A 24,518-nucleotide genomic window follows, 5' to 3' on the forward strand; every position below is an offset into this window, starting at 1 on the left:
TTACAGCCCCTGGTCTGTGTAAGTGGACATAACTCATGTCTCTGCTTCAGACCAGTGCAGTAACCTCAGGGCAGGTGCTGGGGTGCAGCAGACATTTCCTGAGCCCCTTCATCCAGAAGTCCCGAAGGAAGGTAGGTAGAGGAGAGAGTATACTCTGTGTAGATAGGTGAGGAGAGGGTGAGATGTGGCTGGAAGTGGGGAGACAAATGTCAGAATGAGGAAGCCGCTGACGAAGCTGTGGGGCGGGGGTTGTGTATGGCAAGAGTATAGCAGACGGAAGCAGCGAAGAGCAGAAAGGGGACTGGATTCTGCCCCTCTCAGCCCAGGGCCTCTGGTACCCCTGCAAGACCTTGGATGTGATTAAGGGAGCCAGAGCTCTGGGAAGCTGAGAGCAGCCCAAGAAGGCTTGGGAAGTGGTGAAAGAGAAAAGGAGAGGCCAGCCAGGGAGGAGAAAGGCGGCAAAGCCAAGGAAGTGGCATGGGAGGTGAAGGCACAGGACCTGGAGCTTCCGGCCACCTGCCCCAGGCTACACACCACAAGGCAGGCCCACAGGGGCTGGGGGCTGGGGCTGTGCGGTGGGGTTGCTCCAGCCTGGTGCCTGGCAGAAGGGAGAGTGGAAGAAAGGCCCGGAGGAAGGGAGGGAGGCCCCCCTTCCTGGTGTTCCAGATTAGAGCCTCCCCCACCCAGGAGCCTCTGGCCACTGTGCTGTGGACTTCCTCCTCTGCTGGCCTTCAGCTCTGCCTGAGCTTCTCTGCAGTGAGCAACCTCTGCAGCCACCGAGGAACAGAAGCCAGAGGATATGACAAGCAGCTCCTGGCAGGAGGAAAAAGGCTGGAAGGCAGGGCAGCAGGCTGGAAGGCGTCCATGTTGTAGGCACAGTAAGGTCAAAAATCAGAGAGAGGAAGGACTCAGAGGACTGGGGGTGCAGGGAGGAGAGCAGGAAGGGAAAACAAAAGTGGCCCCAGAACTTGAGCAAATGGGAACAAGCCCTAGGGGCAGCTTTCCCTGGTCTTGATGTTCCTCCCCAGCTGGTCTGGTGAAGGAAGCCAGAAGAACCCAGGAGCCTTGGGGGTGGTATCCAGCCTGACAGACCACAGAAACGGTCAGAGAGGGAGCCTTCATTCTCCCCCTTATCCCTGACCTTCTATCCGAATTCCAGAGGGCAAGATGACGTCTGCCTTGTACGTTGTTCCAAGAGGAGTTGGTGATTACGTGTCGGGGGCCTCAGTGTGGCTTTGTTTGGGAAAAAGTATGTGGGCTTGTGCTACCTAGCTGAGCCTGGCATTCATGCCTTGGAAATTTGTCTAAATGGCCCTGGCCTTCCAGGGAGCTCTTAAAAGGAGTCAGTCTTGTCTAACAGGGAGCTGGAGATTTGCTGTTCAGAGGGTTTTTGGCCGAGGGGATCGTTTGGTTGCAGAATGAGAGTCCCCGCCTGCTTGGGGGTTAGCAGGTGTTATCCAGAGAGGGCAGGGTGGAACGGATGGTACATGTCCTGGTGGACTGGGGAGTGGGGGTGGGGAGGCTCCCTCCCCTCCCTGCCCTGATCCCCTAAGCTTTTCCTTCCTTTCTGTTCTCTTCCTCATCGTTTCTCAGGTTAGCCATTTGGGTGAGGAGGCCAATCTCAGTAAACTCTAATTAAAGAGTGGAGAGAATTTGATAAGATAAGGAAGGCCATCCTTCCACTAGGGACAAATAGAGGTTTCATGTTCCCCCACTGTGCTCTGCTTCCCTAAGGAGCTGACACCAGGGCAAGTGGCCTCCCCTCTGACCGTGACTGTCTGGTCCCTGGGAGAGCTAGAAAAGGAGATGTTCCCCAGGGTCGAAACTTGGGTTCCTTTCTCAGTCACCACGGGCTTGGGAGGGACAGTCAAGCAGAGCCCTGGCTGAGAGAAGACAAAGAAGAGAGGTGGCCGAAGGAGAGAAGTGAGAGCCAGATGGGGTTCACACCAACCAGCCCCAGCTAAAGCCTATTTTTTGGCCACAGAAATGGACGTGTGTCTGTGTGTGTGTGTGTGTGTGTGTGTTGGGAAGGGAGGGAGGCCTTTTTTTCTATTAGGGAAGAGGCTCTGAAGCCTTTTAGCTTATCTGCTGGGCTGAGCCCTCAGCTCTTTACAGAAGGTATAGCCCTGTTTCAGGTCTGGCTCCTATAAATAGTGTCCACCTTTGCTCTACGGCCCCTGCCCTCCCACCCCAGCACATATTGGCCACTCCCCCCTGCCCCTCCAGCCCCCACTTCCTCTTAACTTGTCTCTGAGAACCAGGTACTTCTGGCCCCAGGGAGACAGCCTGGAGGGCAGTGTAGACTCCTTAGGAGATGACCTCCCATGGTGGATACAAAAAAAGTTGAGAGAAATTCATTTCATGGCCAGTGACTGCTTAGAAAAGGCGATTCCAGCATATGAATGTGATAAATGTTAACTGAGCATTAATCGCATTAAAGAGGGCCCTATAAACTTTTCATTTCTAATTAAATTCGTCCAGTGATGCTGCCCAAGCGAGTACTCTGGGCCTTTGTTTATGTGGAAAATTAAAATGCAAATACAATAGGATTTATTTCCAGAAGTGGAGTGATGGGCTGGCCCCTCTGGCTACTGGTCTCCAGGCCTGTCAGGCCAGGTAACTGCCTCTTTGGAGGTGCTGTCCCCTTGGGACACATTCTGGTGTGAAGGGAGAGGCCAGAGGTCAAGGCCAAATAGAGTTAGAAATGAGGAGAAAGTGCGGAAAGAATTGATGAAGACAAAACAACAGATGACTCAGAAATATAGGGAGGCATTGTCTTCATTTCCACCCCCACCAACTCACAGCTCTAGGAGAAGAGACCCCAAGAACCTTGCTTGTGATTAATGTCATCATAAGCCTCTTCTGCAGTCTGAGATGAAGGGTATGTGTGGAAGGGAGAATTTGGAGGAAGCAGCCAGGCCAGGCATATGTGGACCTGATCCTAAAAGAACGGACTGGTCATCAGCAAGGAAGGCTCAGGGCCTGGATTTATCTCCAGCACTTCGAGGGTCAGCTGCTCTCCACATCATGGTTTTACTGATCTCTTCTTGCCAGTGCCAAGCAGCATCGACCCAGGGCAGTGCAGCAGAGAGGCACAAACTGAGGAAGCTGTGCATGCACACAGGCTTCTTGTGCACAGCGAGAGCCAGTTACTCCTAAGAATAAACAAGTGTTCCTTTGCAGGAGTCCTTTAGTGTCATGATCCCTTTGATAAAACTGGTAACCCTAAATACTAATGAATGGAGTGATCTAAAGTTCCTATTTACCAAACCATAAATGAAGTCGAGAGGAGAAAAAACATGGGCAAGAAAATCATTTGGGCATATCTGAAAGATCACTGTGGTGCTCCATGGATAAGGAAGTTGTAAATAGCATTAAAAAATAGAGTGGCAAAGAAAATGGAGGTAGGAGAGATGAGAGAGATGACAAAAGGCAGAGCACTTAATCACAAATAGGAGTATACGTACAAAGTCACAAACCAGATTTATGCCAAGCTTTGAAAAATCTACAGCTCAGACTGATGATACATAAAGATACTGCATGCACAGGCATGCAGACATCCAGAGAGTGGAGCAGGCCATGCCAGTATGAAGAGGGTGGATTGGGCAGAGTGTGGGCTCTCTGTGCTGGACACCAGGACTCATCCATCAACTCCATCACCAGGGATCTGACTGGGTCCGGTTCTGTAGACAGTCAAGGATATAGTCTTATGAGGTTTTTTAAAGTCTCTAAAGCACATGCGTCTCTTGTGAGCTGGGTCCACATTTTAGTGACTCTCCAAGGCAGCAACCTATTCCCAGAAAGGAATCCACTTGACTAGCGTCAAATAGCTGCTACCCCTCTCCTCTTTAGTCTGTTTTATTCTGGGCTATCCTTTTTCTTTTTAGTGTTCTCTTAAATCTCTTAGGGATACAGGATCACTTGCTAACAAACAGGTTAATGACTGTGGCAACTCCCAAACACCTGGATGAAAACCAAAACCTTCAGTCAATCATCTGTAAAAATTGTCAATATGATGCCAAATAGCTGGCAATTCAGAGATGTCTACATAATTGAATTTCTTAATTTTTGTCCAAGCACAGCATCAACGCCCATTTTCATTGGTGTTTCATTTCATTGGGAAACACCTATTTTCAGAGGAAAATATTGTAGGAAGTAAAGCAGTCTGATTTCTGGCTTGAAGGGCGAGTGGGCTTGGCCTGGAGGTCAAGTGGAGAGCTGAAGCTCAGAACATTCAGGAACCTAACAAATTCAGCTGATGGACACTCCCCCAAAAGTTGGTTGGATGGGCAAATCACTTTGTCTAAATAAGCTGAGGCTGTCTTTTAGGCCTGCTCTCCATAAGGAATCCACTTCACCACCTTAAAGGAGAATATCAGAGTTCTTAGTAGATATGGTCATTCATTCATTTATTATTTCATGCAGCCATTCAGAAAACCTCTGCTGAGCACCTACTATGTGCCAGGCAATTCACATAAACCTGTGTGGCATAGAAAACATAAGAAATAAGCTCTAGGGAGAAATTGCCAGAATTTGAGTGTAGCTTCTCTACTCACTGGCTGCATGATTATAGGTAAACCTCATATCCTTTCTGGATCTCAAGTTTCCTCACTCAACCATATGGGCTTAATCATAGAGCTCTCTCATAGGTTCTGATAGGGATTAAATGAGTTAATCCATGTAAACCTGCATAGACTTGCAACCTGGCAGATTAAATGCCAGTTATTATTAATTAACTAATAATGTTAGTTGATTAAATGTTAGTTATTTTATGGCAACAGTAATCTTAGTGTATATTTCTTGTTATGTATCTTTGCCCATGTGTGTGAGTTCTGGCTTGTGTGTGCTTAAGCATTAAAATCTTTTAAATAAAAAAGCTTGAGGACCCAAAAGGGTATCTGTGAGGATCCAAAAGGAGGATCCAAAAGGTATCATGAATGCCAATGAGAATTATGGTGCACGATGAGCCCAGCTGGATTTAGGAAGGGGGACTGCTCTGTTGTCATTCCAGAAAAAAAAAAAACTTCTATGACTCAGTTATCTGACCACTGAGCAGAATTAGTCAGGAAATTGCCCCCTTTGTGCACCTTGTTTGAGAGTCCAGCCTGTGTGTGTGTGAACTTCGTATGATTGCACACTCCTCTGGGATGAGCCTACTATTGTTTGAGGCATTGAAGGTTGGCATTTTCTGGGCTTCATGGCATTTTCACGGGTTGTGGCATTTTTGCATTTTGTAGTTTTTTAAAAGATAAAATGATAATGGGGAAAAAATCATTCTTTGATGGGTTTGAAGGGTTCCTCTGGTTCTTAAATGTCATAGAGGGGAGAGAAAAGGGATGTAAACAGGAGGAAGGGAAAAGAGGAGAAAAAAATGGAGATAAGATAAAGGATGAAGAAAGAGAGGAGAAAGTAAGCAAATGTTTGACAGATTCAAACAAAATCTGTCTACTTTTGTCCTGCATAACTGGACATTTTAGGGAAGCATGAGAGGTTGATAATCATTGCAGCTATTTCCTTTTAAGTATCTCAAGAAAAAAATTCAGTAGAAAAAATTTACTTGGGCTTAATGTATTCAGTGCAATGGTTCAGTTACTGGACAACTACAAATTCTCCCATTTACTTTGTGCCCAGCAAGAGCAAAGGTGAAAACCAGTTTCCCAACTCACCATGATGTGTCTAGCTCCCCATTTTTATGGGAAAGCCCATAGAATTAGGTAAGGCCCAGTTCCATTCTTACTTTAAGTTTTGCCCACCCGTGTGGCCTAGTTAGGAACCAAGTTCAGCTCAGTGAATTTGAAGATCCACACCCAAATGCCTTAACATTAACTGATCTGATTTCTTACTCCTTTCATTCTCAATTTAACACCTAGATTCCACTATTCCTTATTTACACCTATTACCTGGTAAAGGTTCTGACTTTGAAAACTAGAAAGCACATCTTTTAAGTGAGCTAAATTTGAATCCTAAGAGCTCAATCATCCTTGAAAAATTTCATTTAGTATAAAATGTATAAGGGCCACCATTTTCTTTTCTGCCGGTTCATCACCACAGGGCTGGACACAGCCATCTGTATGTAGATGGACAGCCCTGAACTCTATCAGGCCCTAGCCCCTGCTGCTGTCTAAATGGACCAGAAGGCCAAGGAGGCAACTACCCTCTGCCTCTGTGCTATCTAACTACAGTTTTTGCACTCCTCTGCTTGAATCACACATCCACCTTGATTTTTTAGGATTTTACATACATTAGCACACATGTGTACATGTTTGTACATGTGCATAGACAGATCTTATGGCTGCTTTACTTGGTAAATCCTTATATTCATCATCATCATTATAATAGCTAATAAGTGCTTATTACTACAGTAGGAAATATTAAAAGCATGTTACATGTATTAATTGATGTAAGCCTCATAAACAACCCCATGGGGCTTTATAGGATTATTTTTGAATGAGGTAACTGGAGTAGAGAGAAGTTAAGTAACTCATTCAGGTCACAGGCTAAGTAGCAGAACTAGGATTTGAACCCAGGCAGCCCTGGCTCTGAAATCCATGTCCTTATCCACTACATACTTCACACCAACTTTTAGTCAAAGAAAATGCAGACATGTGTGATCTCTTGGGGAGCTCTGTGTATTCTGCAGTCTCACGTCCAGCGATGTATTTCTACATTTACTTACAAGCTCAGAACAAAGACCCTAGTAGAGAGTTATGCCTAGTATGTGTTCTTATACTCTTCTTTGGTGTATGTGTGTGTGGCCCTATGAGGGCAAACCTCTGCTGAGTCACCTCATCTGGGAGGGAAGAAGATGCCAGAGAACACTGGACCAGGAGCTAGAGCCCAAGCTGTTATTCCTATTGGAAGTGGGAGTTTATTTCTGATCCATCCTCCTCTAGCCCCATCAGGGATCTAGGCTCTCTGAGAGGCATAGGTTTGGCCTAGGGGCTTAACTCTCTGAATTAGGCGATGCAGGGAGGGTGGCACCAGGACCTGTGTCAGCAGTGTGGTGAGGTCAGAACAGTTCCATAAAGCAGGGGCAGCTTGTGTGCGAGAAGAATAGAACCGTACATTTGGTCGTCAAGAAGAGATTTGTCCTGCATCTCTAGAATCTTCCTTCTGGAAAAGAGCAGTGCAAATGACCAAGTCTGAGTAAGCTAAAAGAGCTAAAGGATGGGCTTTCTTACCCTCAGCCACACCGAGAAAGCAATTACCGAATCATACAGCACCACCCAGATCCAAAATCATTACTCAACCCACATCACCAAGGAGACACCCATTAACCTAATCTCTGAGACATACATTATGAAAAAAAAGATGCTGATATGATCAGCGAACACAATAATTCAAAGCTGAAACAGACATTGCCACCAAACAATACTCAAATTCCTCCAACTCAGTATTACACAAAGTGCAGTCACCTTGATACAATACCACAAAACACCAACCAAGTAACAAACCTTAAGCCAGCTTTGGAATGTGTGTGGGCACAATGCAATGCACGGTAACACACAATACAATTCAAACTCTCCATCCCAGGCACACCCGTACATAAAGGCTGCAATCATGTGGCCTCCTGCGTGATAGTAAACACTGGTCAGACATACACAGAGACAGAGCCAGCAGTGGAACACCCAGCCCTTCTGCACACCCAGCAGAAAACCGTCAGAGCTACAGCCTCCTGAACCTGGGCTCTCCTGCTTTCCCGGCACAGTGCAGCCTGCCAGAAAGCAGCAGCGCCATCTCCTTTCTCCAGCAGGTGGATGTGTCCAGACCGTCACCCCCAATAAGCCCTCTGGGCTCTCCTTGCTAGTAAGAGAATAAACTGTCCCCTGAGCCTGCTTCCTGAGACAGGACAAATCAGCTCTATCCTGGTTGGGGTTTAATAAGACTTCGCTGTTACTGAAAATGACAGAGCTCCAGGGATGGAGGGAAAGGAGGGGTGGAATTGGAGGGGGCTTGCCAAGCTGGGTGCAAGAGTTCCCCTTCCTCTACCCAGCCCTGCCTTCTGTGGCCATTCCAGAGCCGAAGCCCTCTTGCTGGGTGTTCACTGAGTATCGATTCAGTCTGCAAGCAATTTTAATATTTCTTCAGGGACTTTCCAGCAACAGCACAAGTCATTAATTCACCCTCCCAAATTGCTTATTCAATAGCAGGAACATGGCTCCTGAATAAAGTCCCAGAATTTATGTGACTCGCACAAGTCAGGAGGTCAAACAACTGTTATGGAGCGAAGTTAAAAATCCAAATAAAATATTGACACTTTTTTGGGGAGGGGGAGGGGGAAGTAAAGGTATTTAAAATAGGTTTTTGTTGCAATGCCCCCAGGATAAAGAATGGAAGGAGACTGAAGACAAGTTGGAGTTTATAAAATCAATGGAATTTATTGCACATCTACTTGGCATTTAATAATTCTCCCATTTCCACATCCCCCAACCCCCACCAATCCTGGCCATAGACAGAAAGATACACAGGTATACAAATGCACATTTCTGCACATCAATACCAGTGCACAGACCAATATAAATGCACCATTGTGACATGAGCATCTCAAATACCCTGGGAAGGGAACAGTGATGAGTGTGGAGTCATGTGTGACTGTGGCTTACATATTTGACAGAAAGAGGCATAACTGGTCAGAAATTCATAAAGTAGGTTTTGATAAATATGTCCAGTATTATAAATCTTGGATCCATGTGTTAGAGCAGATGTGAATATAAAGATACACTAATCACAGAAATAGTTTATAGAAACACAGAAACACAACTGCATGCAGTATTGCCACACAATCATGTACATAATTTGAAAACTAGATACATACAGAGGATTTGGAAAATTCACACCTCAAACTTACCAGTGCAAATAAAATACACTGAACCCATAGCCACTTAACCTACAACTGTGATTTGTTTGTAACACAGACATGATGCTTATCAAATACAACTGTGGGCATGGGAGAAGGTAAGAGTGTTTAGAATCACAGCTACATGCAATCTCTATTAATTGCCTATATATACATTTGCTCAGTTGTCCAGACAATAGATGTGAAAAGACAAAGGAAATTTTGTTCACGCCCAGACAGTAAACACGAAGAACGATTAATATAGAAGTTTCCAGGAAAAGTAATATTTTCTGGAAAAATTGGACTATGGACATTGGAGTCACAGGTGTGGACCCTAAGTCTGGCTCCAGTGCTATTAGGCATGTGACCTTGAACAAGTTGCTCAGCCTCTCTGTTGTCACCTAGGTATGGCAGAGAACATGTCTATTTGATAGAGTTGTAGTTAGGATTTTAATGAGAAAATGCATTTGTTACAATGCCTGTCATATAGTGAATATGAAATAAATTTTAGTTATTACTTTTACTATTATCATATGCAACTCTTCTGTTTGGGCCCAGTGTTTCATAGATGCTGCCATCTGTTCTGGGTGTGACTGACTTATTCCACCCAGTGGTTAGCAGCATGGGTTCTGGAGTCAGGCTTCCAGGCTTAAATCCTAGCTCTGCTGCTTAGCAGATATGTGACTTTGGGCAAGTTTCTTAACTTCTCTGAGCCTCAGTTTCCACATCTGTAGCATCGTGACAATAATCATTATAAGAAGTCGTGAGAAATAAATAATTCATGTAAAGTGCTTAGCACAGTGCCTGGTACATAGTGAACGCATATTAGCTCACTATAGCCCTTAAGATTATGTTATTGTTATTATTAACAATAACATTCATTTGTTATTCAACAAGTAGTTTTTAAGCACTTACATTATGCCAGGCACTGTTGCTAGGTGCTGGGAATACAATGGTGGGAAAAAGAGGCATGACACCTGCCCTTGTAGAGCCCAGAGTCTAGCAGAGGACTCAGGTGTATTGAGTAAGCAAGGAAACGGGCTTCAGCTTTGTGCTAGACCCTGAGAGGGAGAGGCGAAGAGAGAAAGAGATTGGAAAGCCAGGGTGGAGCCAGATTGGGAAAGGTTTTGAAGGGCAGGTTGAGGAATTTTGCATTTATCCTGTAGGCCATAGGAAGCAATTGTATGGTTAAGCCACATCACATTCTTTCAGGAGGAGACAGAGACATGGATTGTTTTTGAATACTGGAGTAACTAGGTGAGAGGTGGGAAGGGCTAGAGGCTGGGAGGCCAGGCAGTCTCTAGCCGACCCCACCTCTGCTGCTGCTGGGGGCACTTCCTCCAGGCTTGCTTCTGCTGCCAAGGGAGGTGGGTGAGTTGGGGACAGACAGGGAGGATGGACAGGGAGGATGGATAGGGAGAACTTAGTCCCGGCAATGAGTCTACAGCAGCAGCCCCTTCACCATTGTATCAGGCAGTCTTCTAGCTTCTGGATCCTCCCAAGCAGAACCATGGGGTGGGCACCTGGTGAACCCCAGCTCTGGCCTGGAAGCCCTGACAGAGGAGGGCAGGGCCAGTGGCGAAAGGAGCTAGTCTGGTCACGCTCTGGGCTTGGCATGCACTGCAGACTGGTTTCCAAATGGTTAGTTAAACACATTGCCCCTTAATTTTTAAACCTATGCATATCTTGAGGTTAAATCAATCCATATGCTTACCATTCATCATATAAACCACCACTATTGCCCCCTTGGGCCAGCCCCATGGCCCATCTAGCCTGGTAAATTGTATCTGGCCTGGTTTCCCAGGGACATGTGGTAGAAGGATTATTGCCCTTAGTGCCAGTCTTAGGTGAAGCTGATGAAGAAAATATGCCTGTTATCTAAGGGAAACAGTGGAAATCTCTCAGCCTGGAATGTACCAAAAACTATTTTGAAATTATTTTTATTTTTAAGCTATAGTTTAGTCTCCACAGAGGAATTGATAAGCTTCTTGAGTTTTGGTTATTGTGCCAGTTGGGGTCAGTATCAGCAGATGGAGAGAAATGTCAATTGACAGAGTATGAATAAGGAAACTTCTTAACTCACAAGACTCTTTCTCCCAACTCTCTCAAGGTTCTCCTGCATAACCATAGGATGGTTTCCTCACTGCCTGGTTTAGGCTAGTCTTCACAAATAGCAGGGAGTTTAAGAATAATCTGGAGACTTTGTTTAAATACAGGTTCCTGGGACCACCATCAGAAAGTCTAATCAGGAGGTCTGAAGTAAGCCCCAGGGATTTGCATTTTAGCACATACCTCAGGGGATTCTAATGCAGGTGGTTCCAGGACAGCAGTTTGAAGAAACCTGGCTGCAAGCTCTTTTTAGTGGGACTCTCATCTCTTGGAGTCAGTTCTGACTTCTGAGAAGTGACCAAAAAAAAGCAGAAGCTCCTGACACATTTGGGGGAACCCTGCTAACTTTGGCACCTGTGTATTTCAGCTCTATCCTGCAACAGCCATACGGAAGGTCCTGCCCATTGCTTCCCCTCATCAGCAGACATTCTTTTTTTTGGTATCATTAATATAAAATCACATGAGCAACATTGTGGTTACTAGATTCCCCCCATTATCAAGTCCCTACCACATACCCCATTACACTCGCTGTCCATCAGCATAGCAAGATGCTATGGAGTCACTACTTGCCTTCTGTCTGCTACACAGCCTTCCCCATGCCCCTTGCTACGTTATGTGTGCTAATCGTAATGCCCCTTATTCCCCTTCTCCCTCCTTTCCCACCCACCCTCCCCAGTACCTTTCGCTTTGGTAACTGTTAGTCCATTCTTGGGTTCTGTGAGTCTGCTGCTGTTTTGTTCCTTCAGTTTTTCCTTTGTTCTTATACTCCACAGATGGGTGAAATCATTTGGTACTTGTCTTTTTGCACCTGGCTTATTTCACTGAGCATAATACCCTCTAGCTCCATCCATGTTGTTGCAAATGGTAGGATTTGTTTTCTTCTTATGGTTGAATAATATTCCATTGTGTATATGTACCACATCTTCTTTATCCATTCATCTACTGATGGACACTTAGGTTGCTTCCATTTCTTGGCTATTGTAAATAGTGCTGCGATAAACATAGGGGTACATATGTCTTTTTGAAACTGGGATCCTACATTCTTAGGGCAAATTCCTACGAGTGGAATTCCTGGGTCAAATGGTATTTCTATTTTTAGTTTTTTGAGGAACCTCTATATTGCTTTCCACAATGGTTGAACTAGTTTACATTCCCACCAGCAGTGTAGGAGGGATCCCCTTTCTCGGCATACTCACTAGCATTTGTTGTTCCTGGTCTTTTCTATGTTGGCCATCCTAACCGGTGTGAGGTGATAGCTCATTGTGGTTTTAATATGCATTTCCCTGATGATTAGTGATGTGGAGCATCTTTTCATGTGCCTGCTGGCCATCTGAATTTCTTCTTTGGAGAAATGTCTGTTCATATCCTCCGCCCATTTTTTAATAGGGTTCTTTGCTTTTTGGGTGTTGAGGCGTGTGAGTTCCTTATATATTTTGGATGTTAACCCCTTGTTGGATATGTCATTTACAAATATATTATCCCTTACTGTAGGATGCCTTTTTGTTCCATAAGCAGCCATTCTTATGCACAGAATCCTACCTGATATATGGTCAGCTGTCCAAACTGAAATTGGCAGGGCCTGTGAGTGAGCATGGGCAAACAACTCTAAACTCTGCACAAACTGCAGATCTGGGGCCTAGGAAAGCAGAGTTTATGGGAAGCCCTTATGGGCAGCTAGTGGGGAGGGCAGGGTGGATGCTGTTTCCTTTGCAGGAGGAGGTAATATATTTCAGTTTTTCAGTTTCTGGGACATTCATAGGGGAGATTCCAGTTCTTTAGAGTTCTCAGGAGTAGGAAGAAGTAGAAACTGTGTTGGATTGGTGAAACTTCCCTGGATGGTCTAGGAAATCTCACTTGAGGCTCTGCCATGGAAAATCTCCAGCTGTTTGCATTGCTTTGACTTGCCTCAGGGCTAAGCCAGGGACACAAGCCTGATGTAGGCTGTTCTCAAAGGTCTGAGTTGAAGCAATTACCTGCATTCGTTGGGCAAAATATACTTTGCTGAAGCAAATATCATGTCCTCTGGAATGATGCAGCCTGAAGTATCCAGGCAGCCCAAAGTCAATGGCAGAGGCCCCTCCCACCACTCATCTGGCTCAGTGGGCTACAGGGCCAGCTAACATGAAACATTTTCTACTATGGAGTTCCTGTGATTTACCAAATTAAGAAAGACTTTCTCCATATCAGGGCTTAAATATTTCCTGCAAAAACTCTAAAGTGGGCTGTCTACCCCAGGACAATTTAAAGGGATTTATACATGTATACAACACACATATGTAGATATTTGACTTCTTCCCAAATATCTTTGAGCAAAGATATTTGCTCAAATACCCTTTGAGCAAGCCAGTGCTGTGACCAGGCCTGGGGCCAGCCTGCCTTTCTACCAGGAAGTAATTCCAAAGTGGAGAAGGCAGTCTTTTCTAGGCTTGGTGGTTAAGGAAATGGGCCTACATTTAGTCTACCTGAATTCAAACCCGGGATTTGTCATTTATTAAGTAAATGACTTTGGGCAAATTATAATATGCCATATCTGCAAAGTGGGTTGTCATGAGGATCAAGTAAACTATTTGAAGCACTTAGAACATTGCTTAGCACATAGTAAATACTCAGTAGACAGTTTATATTACTGTAGCTCCTGCTAAGGAAGGATTGCTCCTAGAAATCCTGACCAGCCTAGTTCTGGAAATGCTGTACCTAACTCCCTCCAAGGTGAGCCATCTGAGGTCAGTTCAGTGCTAATAGGACCTCTTGTCTCCACTTCAGAGGGAGTTTTTGCATACTGTTTATTATCATATAGTATAATGCAATATAATATCATACATAACATAACATAATATGATGGGTAGGTTAACTTGGAAACCCTGAGGCGGACCATGGATAGATGGATAGATGAATAGATACATTTGTACTAAGTATACATACATTATATCATTCTATTGATTTGTAAAAAGTTCTCGGTCTGCCTGGCTGTAATGAGATTTTTGAACTTTGCGTGGCGATCAATGAGAGGAATATTATTGGCCTGGAGAATTGATATACCTGCTCTCAGTGGCTTGTTCTGCTCCCAGGCTGCCCCGGCCCCCCAGGTGTATGATTCCAGCAGACACTTAACCTTTTTTACAGTGTCATCAGGCTAAAAGGAATCTAATAGTGACACAGGACTTGTGCTCAGCACTCTGCCACTATTGCTTTCCTGTCAGAAATAATTTATAGCCTTCTATTTCCATCCCTGAGCCTGTACCCCAGCCCTGCCTCCCACTTTCCCCTAGCTCCCAGCAATCAATAAACTCACAGAACCACAGTGGGACTTCAGGGTGCACAGAGACAGACAGACAGACAAAAAGCAGAGAGACCAGGAGAGGAGCAGAGAAACTCAGAGAGGAGAAAGACAGAGGATGAAACCTGGAGGAGGGAATGAGAGGAGGAGCAGTAAGAGAAAGGGACCAGAACCAGAAGAGGAGTGAGACTCTCCCTAGTGCTTTCTTAGAATGTTGAGCTTCTCTGTTTCTTCACGAGCTTAACAAACTGTTAATAGTAGACTCATTACATGCTTTTATTCTAATTCACAGAGCTGATGAGACTGCTTTGATCTCCAGCTTGGTGGGAAGTAGAGACCTCCTGGGAATTTAACTAAGGAGGGATTGACTTCACCTGCCTTGTCATCCTTTACTTTAAAGCTCTGCCACACCCCCTGGGCATCTCTTGGGTCACAAAGGAGTGGCTGCTCACACTGTGAATCCTGCCCAGGGCCCCCAGGCACAGGTCCCAAGTCTGTCTTCCCGAGAGACTCTCTGATGCACATCCTTTTGGGTCAGGCTGTGACACCTGCTGCTGCTGTTCCCTGTTTCCTCAGCATTCTTCCCAGGGTCTCCGTAGCAGCTTCATTGACCTGTCTGGGGCATGTTGGGCTGAGAGGCCTTCTGCCCGTACCTGGCTCAGCCCCTGCATAGAAAACAGCCAGTCCTAAGGGTCACCCATAGGAAAAATAATACTAGCAGCTGTTATTAGTAGCCAAGCATCACACTGGTAATTTTATGTGGATTACCCTTATTTAATCCTTATAACAGTCCTAGGAAGTACATAGTGTTATCTTATATTGCAGGTGAGAGAATAAGAAATTGCCAAGGGTTTTACAGGCCGTAACAGAACTGGGACTCAAACTCAGGCAGACTGAACCCAGAGCCCACCCCCTAATTCCCTTTGCTCTGGTCACACCCTGGTGAGTGTGGGAGATGGCAAGTACCTGAAGTCCTGTGCTGGGTCCAAGCAAAGTCCTGGAGGGTCCCAGGAAAGGTGGGGAAGAAGGAGCATCCTTGTGAAGGGAGGGGAGCAGGCACCCTGACAGGGCAGTCTTTCCATGCAAATAGGAAATGGATTTCCAAGTCCCAAGTAGAGATATGCCCTCCAGGGCTCCCTACTGCACCTTCATATCCAGGGACTTGACTCTCCAGGCCAAACGTGCTGGGACCATGGAGGCCATAGATGTGTCTGGCTTTCTTGTAGGGCCAAGAATAAAAAAGAAATAGAGGAGGAGTGGAACAAGAAGAAATAGTGTCATGCAGTTACCAAAAGCAGCGGCTTTACTGTATCCTTTTAACCACTAGTGATATTCCCATGAGTCATTGGGTTATGTATAGGATGCAGAAGGGCAATGAATGACCAACAGGTTTCCATGATTCCAGTTCTGAAATTCCCTGAGATCAGCTCTGGGGACTGGCCAGTGCCCACTGCCCAGGGGGCATGGATGGACACCAGGAGCAACAGTAACTCATAGCAGGCGCCCTGCCCAGCTCCTCTCCCATGCACCACCAAGCGGCTGTCAGGAAGTAGTGATTTTCCATCACTTGCTGCCTCAGCTAAATCTGCAGCAGTGCCTCAGGGCTTGGAGGCTCTCAGTAACAAAGACAAACTCCACAAGGCCATCCAGTTATCAGTCTCCACCAACCCCAGCCCTGTGCACAGCACTTATTCCAGTCTCCCTTAGTCCAGAGCTCATCGGCCCTCAAGCCAGATCCACCTGCAGCAGGTCTGGTGACATCCCAGAAGCATTTGCTGCAATGAATTAGGGGCGGCTGCTCTGAGCTGCTCAGCCTCCTTCAAGACTTTTCTTACAGACTAGTCTACAGTGCCCTCACCTACTGTCCCATCTTTCTCATTGTGATCCTGCTCCAAACCTTCCCCCAACTCTTGGGAGACGACCTTACAAGCTTCTGTTGCTGAGAGATAAAAATTGTAAAAGCTCCTTTTCAAAAGCTTTGGCCACTTCAAAATATGCCGCCTCTGGCTAACTCCTCCCCACGGCTCCATGCCATCCCTCCTTGTTGGGCCTGCTCTTGCCACCATACATGTTCTCTCAGGCAACTTCAGTCTCTCCCTCTTCACTGGTTCTTCCTCCTCAGCCTGCAGATGTATCCAGGTCTTTCCTATTAAAAACAGCGTCCCCTCCCCTCAGCTTCCATCCTCTGGCTTCCACATGTTCCTCTCGTTTCCTTCTCTACAAACTTCCGCAGGTTGTAGTTTACTTTTGCTGTTTCCCTCTCCTCCTGTTCACTCCTTACCTTCTTTCTGTCTGGCTCCTGCCTCAGTTGCTTTGTGGAGACCACATTCTCCTAGGTCCCTACTGGTCACCAAAATCCCCAAATCTTTCCCTTCTCTTATTCCCAATTCCCTCCAGTCTTTATGTTGCCCTTGATGCTGTGGGTTAGGTACTCCTGGAAATGCTGTTTTCCATTGACTGAAGTGAAACTGCCTGATCCTGGTACTGCCAATTTTCTATTTGACCAATTCTGACCCCTCTGCAAGGTCAGGTTGTTTCCTCAGCCTATGAATGTAGATGCCCACCAGTACCCACTCCTTAGGCCTCTTGTCCCCACCAATACTCTTTTCCTTGACAGTCTCCTATATTCATATGTGCTGTGCCCACTGATGCATGGCCATGCCCTCCTGGACTCTCCCCTACCACCTCAAATATTGCATGTTTAGGACAAAACCAATCACTTCCTTGCATTCCTCTTCCTGACTGTGGTACAAACACCAGCCTTCCTCCAGTTACACAGAATTGGGGTTTAAGAGCTATGGTTGACTCCAGTTAGTTTCCAAATCCTGGCTATTCTGGTTTTACGTCTTACAAATTCTTCTTTCTTTCCTGAGACCAGCGCCTCATTGCCCCATGTCTGTGTGTTGCTTTACTGGGATCAGTTTGTATACATGCCCCCTCTCTAGTTTAGAAATTGCTCATGGCTTGAGACTCTAAACCTGGTTCCTATAAGTTGGGGGAAGTATGACAAAGTAACAAGAAGCATACATTTTAGAGACTGCATTCTAACTCTGCCCCTGGCACTGTTTTTGAGTTAGCTACCTAACCCTGTCAGTTTTGGTTTTCAATCTGCAAAATGAGGATAATAGTATCTACTTTGAAGGTTGTGAAAATTAACAGCAGTATATATAAGTAATATAAGTTGCATATAATGTTGCCACAATGAGTGGAAAATTGATCTTACCATCATCATCTCCCAGTTGCAGCCGTATTTCCTCTCTCTCTCTTACGTACCTCCGCTGTTCCTGGCTGACTGGTGTAGGCATTAACCTAAAGCGTCATGCTCACTCGGCTTCTGGGCTTTGCCTCTGCCATCCTCTGGCACCTGCTTATAATGCCTCCTCCTCCGCTTCTTTGTTCATCTTAAAATCATATTATTTTTCACTGGAGAAAAAGATCTTAGAGGTCTTACACAGTTTTTAGTTTTTCACTTAATAGCTAAAGAAACTGAGGCCTGGGGAAGTAGAATAAGGAGCCCAAAGCTGCAGGGCCACTTAATGGCAGAGTCAGCAGCAGGACTCAGCACCCTTTCCACTAGCCTGCATGCCTCTGGCCCCTGCATCTGTCCAGCCCTTCTCTGCTTTGAGATTGACATCAGGATCTACCTCCTCAGTGACTTCTTTCCCAATTCTCCCACCTCCAAGGGGGTGATTCCTCCTCTGCCTCCGCTGGTACTTGCCTGGCCCCGTTGAGATTACTTAGCTTTTTTGGGGTGTGTATCTTGGCTCTCCAATGTCACTCCCAGCACTGAGGCCGGGACTTATCTCTGTTGCCTGTGAATGCTCATAAAAGCTGCTTGGAGTGGAGTCCACTCATGGCCTGTGACTTACCTGGCCGGTTTTGGTGAAGTTGGCTCACACACATTTCTGTGGGGAGGAGCAATGCCATAGGAAAAGTTGCTCCCAAGGACATCTGATTTGACCAGTGGATGGAGGAGAGCATTTCTCAGTGCTGTCCCCAAGGTTGCTTTTTTGCATCACTGAGCGCTGTGCCTTTCAGATCACTAACAAGCAGGCCAGTCTCCAGCCCTGGGGTGTTTGAAGTGGTCTCCCAACCCTGGAGGGCACAGGGTAGACACCAGGCTTTTTAGTGAGACTGGTAAAGAGGCTATACTCCAGGTAGGACCTTAGAAAAGGCCTTCGGGCCACCAAGATGGACAGGGACAGGGCTTCGAATGGTTTGAGAGTAGTCAAAGGGCTCAAGAAGTTGTTCAGGGCCTGACATCTGTCAAAGGGACCATGTGCTGTTTTGGAATCTTGGGGAAGAAAGGGTCCCCTGTGATTCAGCCCTTTCTGGCTGCTTCTCCTTAGCTCAAGAAAGGGGTAATCTCACCCCCTCCCCTGGCTTTGGAGGACTGTGATACAGTTCCAATAGGAAAACCAGCTCCAAAGGTATCTCCAGACACAGGGAGTCCTGTTTCCAGGAGGGGATTTGCATGTGGTTAGAGAAAGGTGGACAGTAAGCCACCAGCGGACATGCCCTGCCCACCCCCTGAAAATGGAAGGAAACTGTGCTCCCCTCTGCTGCCCTGATCCTTGCTACTAAAAATCAAGCTGCAATTCAGATGATGCTCATAGCCAGACAGAATGCCAACTGCCTCTGTCCAGAGTTGTACCAGCGTGGATTCGCAGAGCCCACAGGAGGGAAAGTTCATACCTTGCAGCAGTCAGTGAGGGCAGGAGCACAGGTTGCGGATGGACAATGGAGGAGCTGAGGAGCTTGAGAGCGCTCCTCTGCAGGGCTGGGCCAGAGGTGGCCCAGGAGGAGAGGGCATGTGATGCGATGCTGTTGTCATGCTGTTGCAGGATCATCCGGACCAAAGTTCAGCAGCCTTTCCACCCAACGCCAGATGGGGCCGGGACGGGAGTGACTGCACCTGGCCACACCATCGGTAAGAGGGCTGAGGGAAGGGGGAAGCTGGGTCCCAACCAAGAGAGCCAGGATATGCTCTCTGGGAACTGCCCACCTGCTACCCACCTAAGGCCCAAGACCAGGCCACTTGCCCAGCTCTGGAGACTCAGGATCTCCCGAGGGACTGTCCACCGCCCGCCCACGTCTCCCTGCAGCCGCCTTGCCTTGGCCGCTGCCTCTGCTTCCTCTCTCTTTAAATCATTATTTTTCCTTTAGCTTTTCTTCTCCTTCCCTTCCTCCTTCTTCTCCCTCTTTTGTCTTTGTCTGACTCTGTCTCTCTACATGCCCCTCTTTCTTTCATATCTACTCTCTTACTCCTTTTTTATTTTGTTTATTTTTAAAATTATTCTTCTCCACCCACCACCCCTGCTTTTCTCTTTCTCTTTTCTTTTCTCCTCTCCATGTGTGTAGCTCTGAATCTGTTCCTCTGTCCCTCTCCCTCCCTCCACATGGCCTCTTTCCTCCTGGCCTGTCTCTGTTGAGCTCTGTCTCTCCCTCAACCCCTGTGTGACTCTCTGCCTCTTGCCAACCTCCTGATTTATCGGTCCTGGCTCATGGTCCCTCGCAGACATGGCCCAGGCCTACCAGAGCACCTGCTAATAGCCCACCCCTCACTGTGGTCTCCCCTTGGGCCCAAGGGCACTTGGTGCTACTGTAGTATAGATGAGGCCCGGTATTTGTGGGGCTGGGATGTGGTCAGACTTTTCCTACTGCCACTCTTAGCAGTTGTCTTCTCTCTTGACCAGCAGAAAGTAGAAATAGCTGGTCCCAGGACTCCTGGAGTTGGCAGAAGCTGTTGTTTACCAGGCCTGTGTTACAGCATGTGCTGGAGAGAGGGTTGGGCCGGGCTGTACCTGAGTTGATCACCATGGAGTGAATGTGTTCACTAGTTTGTACCCTGAGGGGGAAATTAGGACCTTCTCAAGTGATTTCAAGACCAAAGCAAATGGAAAGGAAAAGCAGTGCATCCCCAGGGAATATCAGGACCATTCTGTGTCTTCTGGAGAATCTGAGACAGATCTTAGAAAGCCACAGACACAAACTGAGATTAGTAGACTCGGCCTAAGAGACTAGAGACAAGCTGGGGTTTGTTTAGAAGGATTTGCCTGGCCCCAGGGCCTGGACAACCTGTGCAAGGAGGCATCCTAGGAGCTGTGCTCTCTACAGGACCACCGAGGAGTTTTCTAGGTAGAGTTAGCTTTGGGTTTCTATCCATCTTCAGGGAAGTGAGTTTAAGGGACCCAGTGAAATCTGTAGATTTTCAGAGGCCTAGGGTTGACTGGTCTCTACTTAGCCCAGGGCTGGACAGTGAATGGCCTGCATATGGGCTGTATGTAGCCATGCGTTCCCCCTTAAACCTCAGATTCAGGGAACCTGAAATTCCTCCTCAGGGGAATGAAGAAGAATGGGAATATGGACTCCCCATCCCTCTTTATTTCCTCTGCCCCCAGCCTTGGGGCTTTGACCTGTGCTCACAACTGCTATCCTGATGGCATTTCCTCCTTACTTTCGTTCAGTTCCCAGTACGGCCTCCCCTCCTGTTTCCAGCGCCTCCAACGATCCAGTGGGATCCTACTCCATCAACGGGATCCTGGGGATCCCTCGCTCCAATGGCGAGAAGAGGAAACGTGATGAAGGTAGGGAGGAGGGAAGAGGCTTGGCTGCCCCAGCACATGCTTTGTCCTCGGACGCAGAGCTCCGGTTTCAGCCTGGCCTCACAGCTGCTCTGCTGTGAGATCAGTTTTAGTAGCAAAGCCCAGGTCCCTCCACTGCCCTGCTGGCTCCTGGTGAGAGGGAGGCAGGCTGCTGGTGGAGAGGGTGCATTGGCTTCACCATCTGCTCAGCAGCCCTGACTGCCTCGCCTTCAGCTGGGTCTCACCCCGAATATCCCAGTGGGATGCCAGGAGGAGAAGCATGGCCCATGTACCTTGGGAACATTTTGAAGGTTGGGGGATAGCTGGTCTCTGACCTGAGGATGAAAGGCTGACCTGCCGTATCCTCACCTGATCCCAGCCTGTGAGGAGATGGGGCAGCGATATCACGTGCCACTGACCTGGTGTCCTTTCTCTGTGACACACGGACCCTGCCCCCATTAAACCGTTCTGGGAGCTGGCCATGGGCCCCTCAGTACTCTTCTCTGTGGGAGAAGATGCCACTCAGTCTTTCTGGCCCTTTTCCTTGCCCCTATAATACCTCAAAGTGCAGCCAGGCTGTTAGGCAGGGAGTTAAAGGCGGGGTGAAATGAAGAGGAGGAAGAGAGGGGAAAGGAAGAGGAGAGAGTGGTGGCAGTGAGCCTGGGAGAAGGTGTTTTTCAAATGTTGTGACATTAGGGGTCCCTTGGTGACCATCTGGTTCTCTTCTGATGCACAGGGCCAGGGCACAGGGTTGGCAGGCCCAGACAAAAGGAAACACTAGATTATGGAGCCTGCTTCCTGCCCCAATCTCATGGTCCCTGCCTCAGAAGCAGAGACTTCCCAGTCTAGGGAGGGCATGTGATTTTAAGGGTACCTTCCATGAAATAGAACCCTCTAAAGATGAGCTTAAAGGGAATGACCATATATCCTATTAGCCTAGGAGAGTCCCAGTTTATGCCTTTTGTCCCTGCATCTTGTTCAGTCAGCATCTCCTTTTTCTCTCAAACATGTCCTGTTTGGACAGTAAATCATGGGCATCCCAAGCACATGCAAGCCCTTGGCTGGGGCAACTTCAGTGGGTAAGGAATAGAAGAAAGGGACAAATGAGATTCCCTAGGCCTGGCCTCCAGCAGAAGGGACAGAGTGTAGAGAGGCCTAGGTCTGGCAAGAGAGTGATGACCTGGTGCTGGCCTCCTTCCAGAAGCCCTAATGGCCTCGTTTCACAGGGAAACAGCTTGTCTGGCTCTATTTCTCCTTCTTCCAAAATATCCAAATCCATTTGGCTGCCACGGCCTTTGCCACTCACTAAATTTCATTGTGGTTGTTTTGGCGGCAGCCCCTGATGGGCAGGGGGAGGCTTTGTGAAAGGCCCTAAGTCCCATTTCTCCCTGGGGGTTTCCCACACTCAGGCTTTATACCCTGGCACTCTTAATGGTTTGGAAGAGTCTGCCTTAGACCCTGAGGGTTTCTCCTTTAACCACTGGCCTGTGCATTTTTTAGAGTGTGAGATACCCAGGGGGCCAAGGGAGGCCACAGGATCCCCGCTGTACTCTTTCCCATTGGTCTGTGGTTGGGGCCAAGCATGCCTTCTGCTTCTGGCTTCCTATGGTCCATGAAAGGAGGCTGGGGGTAGGGAAGCACTGGCACGAGGCTGTGGCCACCCAGGGTCGGGCCCGGCTGGCCCAGAACAGAGTGCTCTTCTCTGAGCGATTGATCACATTCATTGTTTCAAGTCAATTCAATTCAGTGAACCTTTCCTGTGCATCAGTTGTAAGAAAGGCTTGGTGCTAGAGGATCCCAAAGCAGAACAAGATATGATTCTTGTCCTTAAGGAGCTTATAGTCTATGGGGCGTGTAAAACATGTGAGCTCAGAGAGCAGAAAGGCCCATCAGATATCTGCTGCGATGGAGGTCTGGGTTACAGGCCATGGAGTTCCCAGGGGGGAGGGAGTAAACTGCCAGGGATGCCTATCTTTGAGGAGGGGTCTGATGGATGAATGAGGGGCATGTTTAAAGACAATGGAGTGTGAAGTCTGTCTGGTAGACTGAGCCTTGTGACCAGAAGGTGCTGTGGTGAGGCAATGCAGAGGCTCTTTGGCTGGGGTGAAAGGGCATGAGGGAATGCTAGGGGAGGTAAGGCTAAGGAGATGGGTTAGGGTCTTGGAGATCAGGCCAAGACTGGACCATATAAGGAGTTTGAACTTTTTTCTGCAGGCATGAGTAGCCACCAAACATGTCAGAGCAGGCAGGGAGAAGAGCAAGGCTGGATTTTGGAAGACCATCCCCCAGCAGGGTAATGATATTGGCAGTGGGGAGACATCTCAGGAATAGGTGAGGGATAATGGGGGCCTCTAAGTCTCCTCTTACTACTTAGCTCCTGGGCCTAGCCAGGTGGCACAAAAGATCAGAGGCCCTACTTCTTTTTGGTGGGGAGGGGTTCTCTTGCCCTGAATCCTCCTTCATCTGGGCCAACCTCAGACCAGACAGAGCTGTCCTTTCCCTGGTAGAGGCCAGAGCTATGAGGGAGGCCAGTTCTCCCTGATCCTCCCCCTCACCCCCCTCCACACACACACTCACACTTGACCCATCTACCCAGGTGGGCAGGGAGAAGCAAGAGCAATGGCAGACCTTTCACAGCCACCTCTGCACCCCCAAACAGGGTGCTTCCAAGCAGCCAGGCCCAGTTTGCATCAGGGAGCAGCTCAGATGATTAAGAATAGGGGAGATAATTATGTGTCAAGATGATGTAGCCCAACTCTGCAGTCAGGCCAAGGTAACACAACAGCTGGCAGGCCGCTCAGGCGGGAGCTACCCAGACACCCAGGTGTGTCCTTCAGCCCCAGGTCAACACTGCAGGTGAAAGACAAAACTGACTTGGGAATGAGGGGCTTTGGGGTGGGAACTAGGAGACTAGACCTTGAGGGAGTGGAGAGACACAGCTCCCTCCAGGAGGACCCTGCTGGGCCTCAGGCTGGCCCTCCTTTGGCCCCAAGTGCTGGTGCATCTCCCTAGAAGCATCATACCCCAAGGGCAAGCTGTGAGCTTTTGTGTGCTCAAGGAAGCCTCTCCAGCTCCTGCCTCTGGGTACAGTTCGGCCTATTCTTCAGCTCTAACAATGTCCCAGTGGTGGGCATTAACGAGGACAATCACTGCAGCATGTGCTGGCATTATTGGAGACAATCTCAGCAGTAGTTATTGGTGTTCACAGTGATAATACCCAGAGCATTATTGGCATTGGCACTCGGAATATGGACAGCGTTATTAGTATCTGCAGCAATCACATCTCTGGGGATATTAGTAAAGGGCCGATCAACTGTGACTCTGGGGAAAAGGAAACTGACAGTGACTGTGAGCCTGTTTAAGACACCTTCTCAAGCCAAGCCTTGGCCTTTGGAGGTATGGAAGGATCCCCAGACTTGAGAAATGTGCTGATCAGAGAAGTTGCACCACTCCCCCGACCCCACCCAAGAGTCCAGAAGCTCTCAGAGTGAGACAGGTAGACAGACTGGGGCTAAATGAGAACATAATGTCACAAAGCATTCAGAAGACAGGCTGTCTGTCAGTCTGAGAAGATAATACCCTGATAAAATCTTTACCTCTTTGGGGCTTTGGGGACACCACTTCCCTGAATGTTGCATATTCTGGCTTAACCGGGCTGGCAGATAGAGGCTCTTGTATTTTTTCAGGCTGAAAAACCAAAATCCTTGCCTTT

General features: G+C 47.6%; 1 protein-coding gene across 6 annotated transcripts in view; it reads left to right on the top strand.

Moving 5' to 3' along the window:
* PAX2 (paired box 2) overlaps window positions 1-24,518 on the top strand; it is an 87,908-nt gene that overhangs the window by 22,401 nt on the left and 40,989 nt on the right. For all 6 annotated transcript variants that reach the window (XM_036898931.2, XM_036898937.2, XM_036898935.2 and 3 more), the window contains 2 exons: window positions 19,067-19,152; window positions 20,690-20,809. In XM_036898931.2, coding sequence (XP_036754826.1) covers window positions 19,067-19,152; window positions 20,690-20,809 — 206 coding nt within the window. The remainder of the gene's footprint in view (window positions 1-19,066; window positions 19,153-20,689; window positions 20,810-24,518) is intronic.

Source organism: Manis pentadactyla, chromosome 8, assembly GCF_030020395.1.
Source record: "Manis pentadactyla isolate mManPen7 chromosome 8, mManPen7.hap1, whole genome shotgun sequence".
NCBI classification, from domain to species: domain Eukaryota; kingdom Metazoa; phylum Chordata; class Mammalia; order Pholidota; family Manidae; genus Manis; species Manis pentadactyla.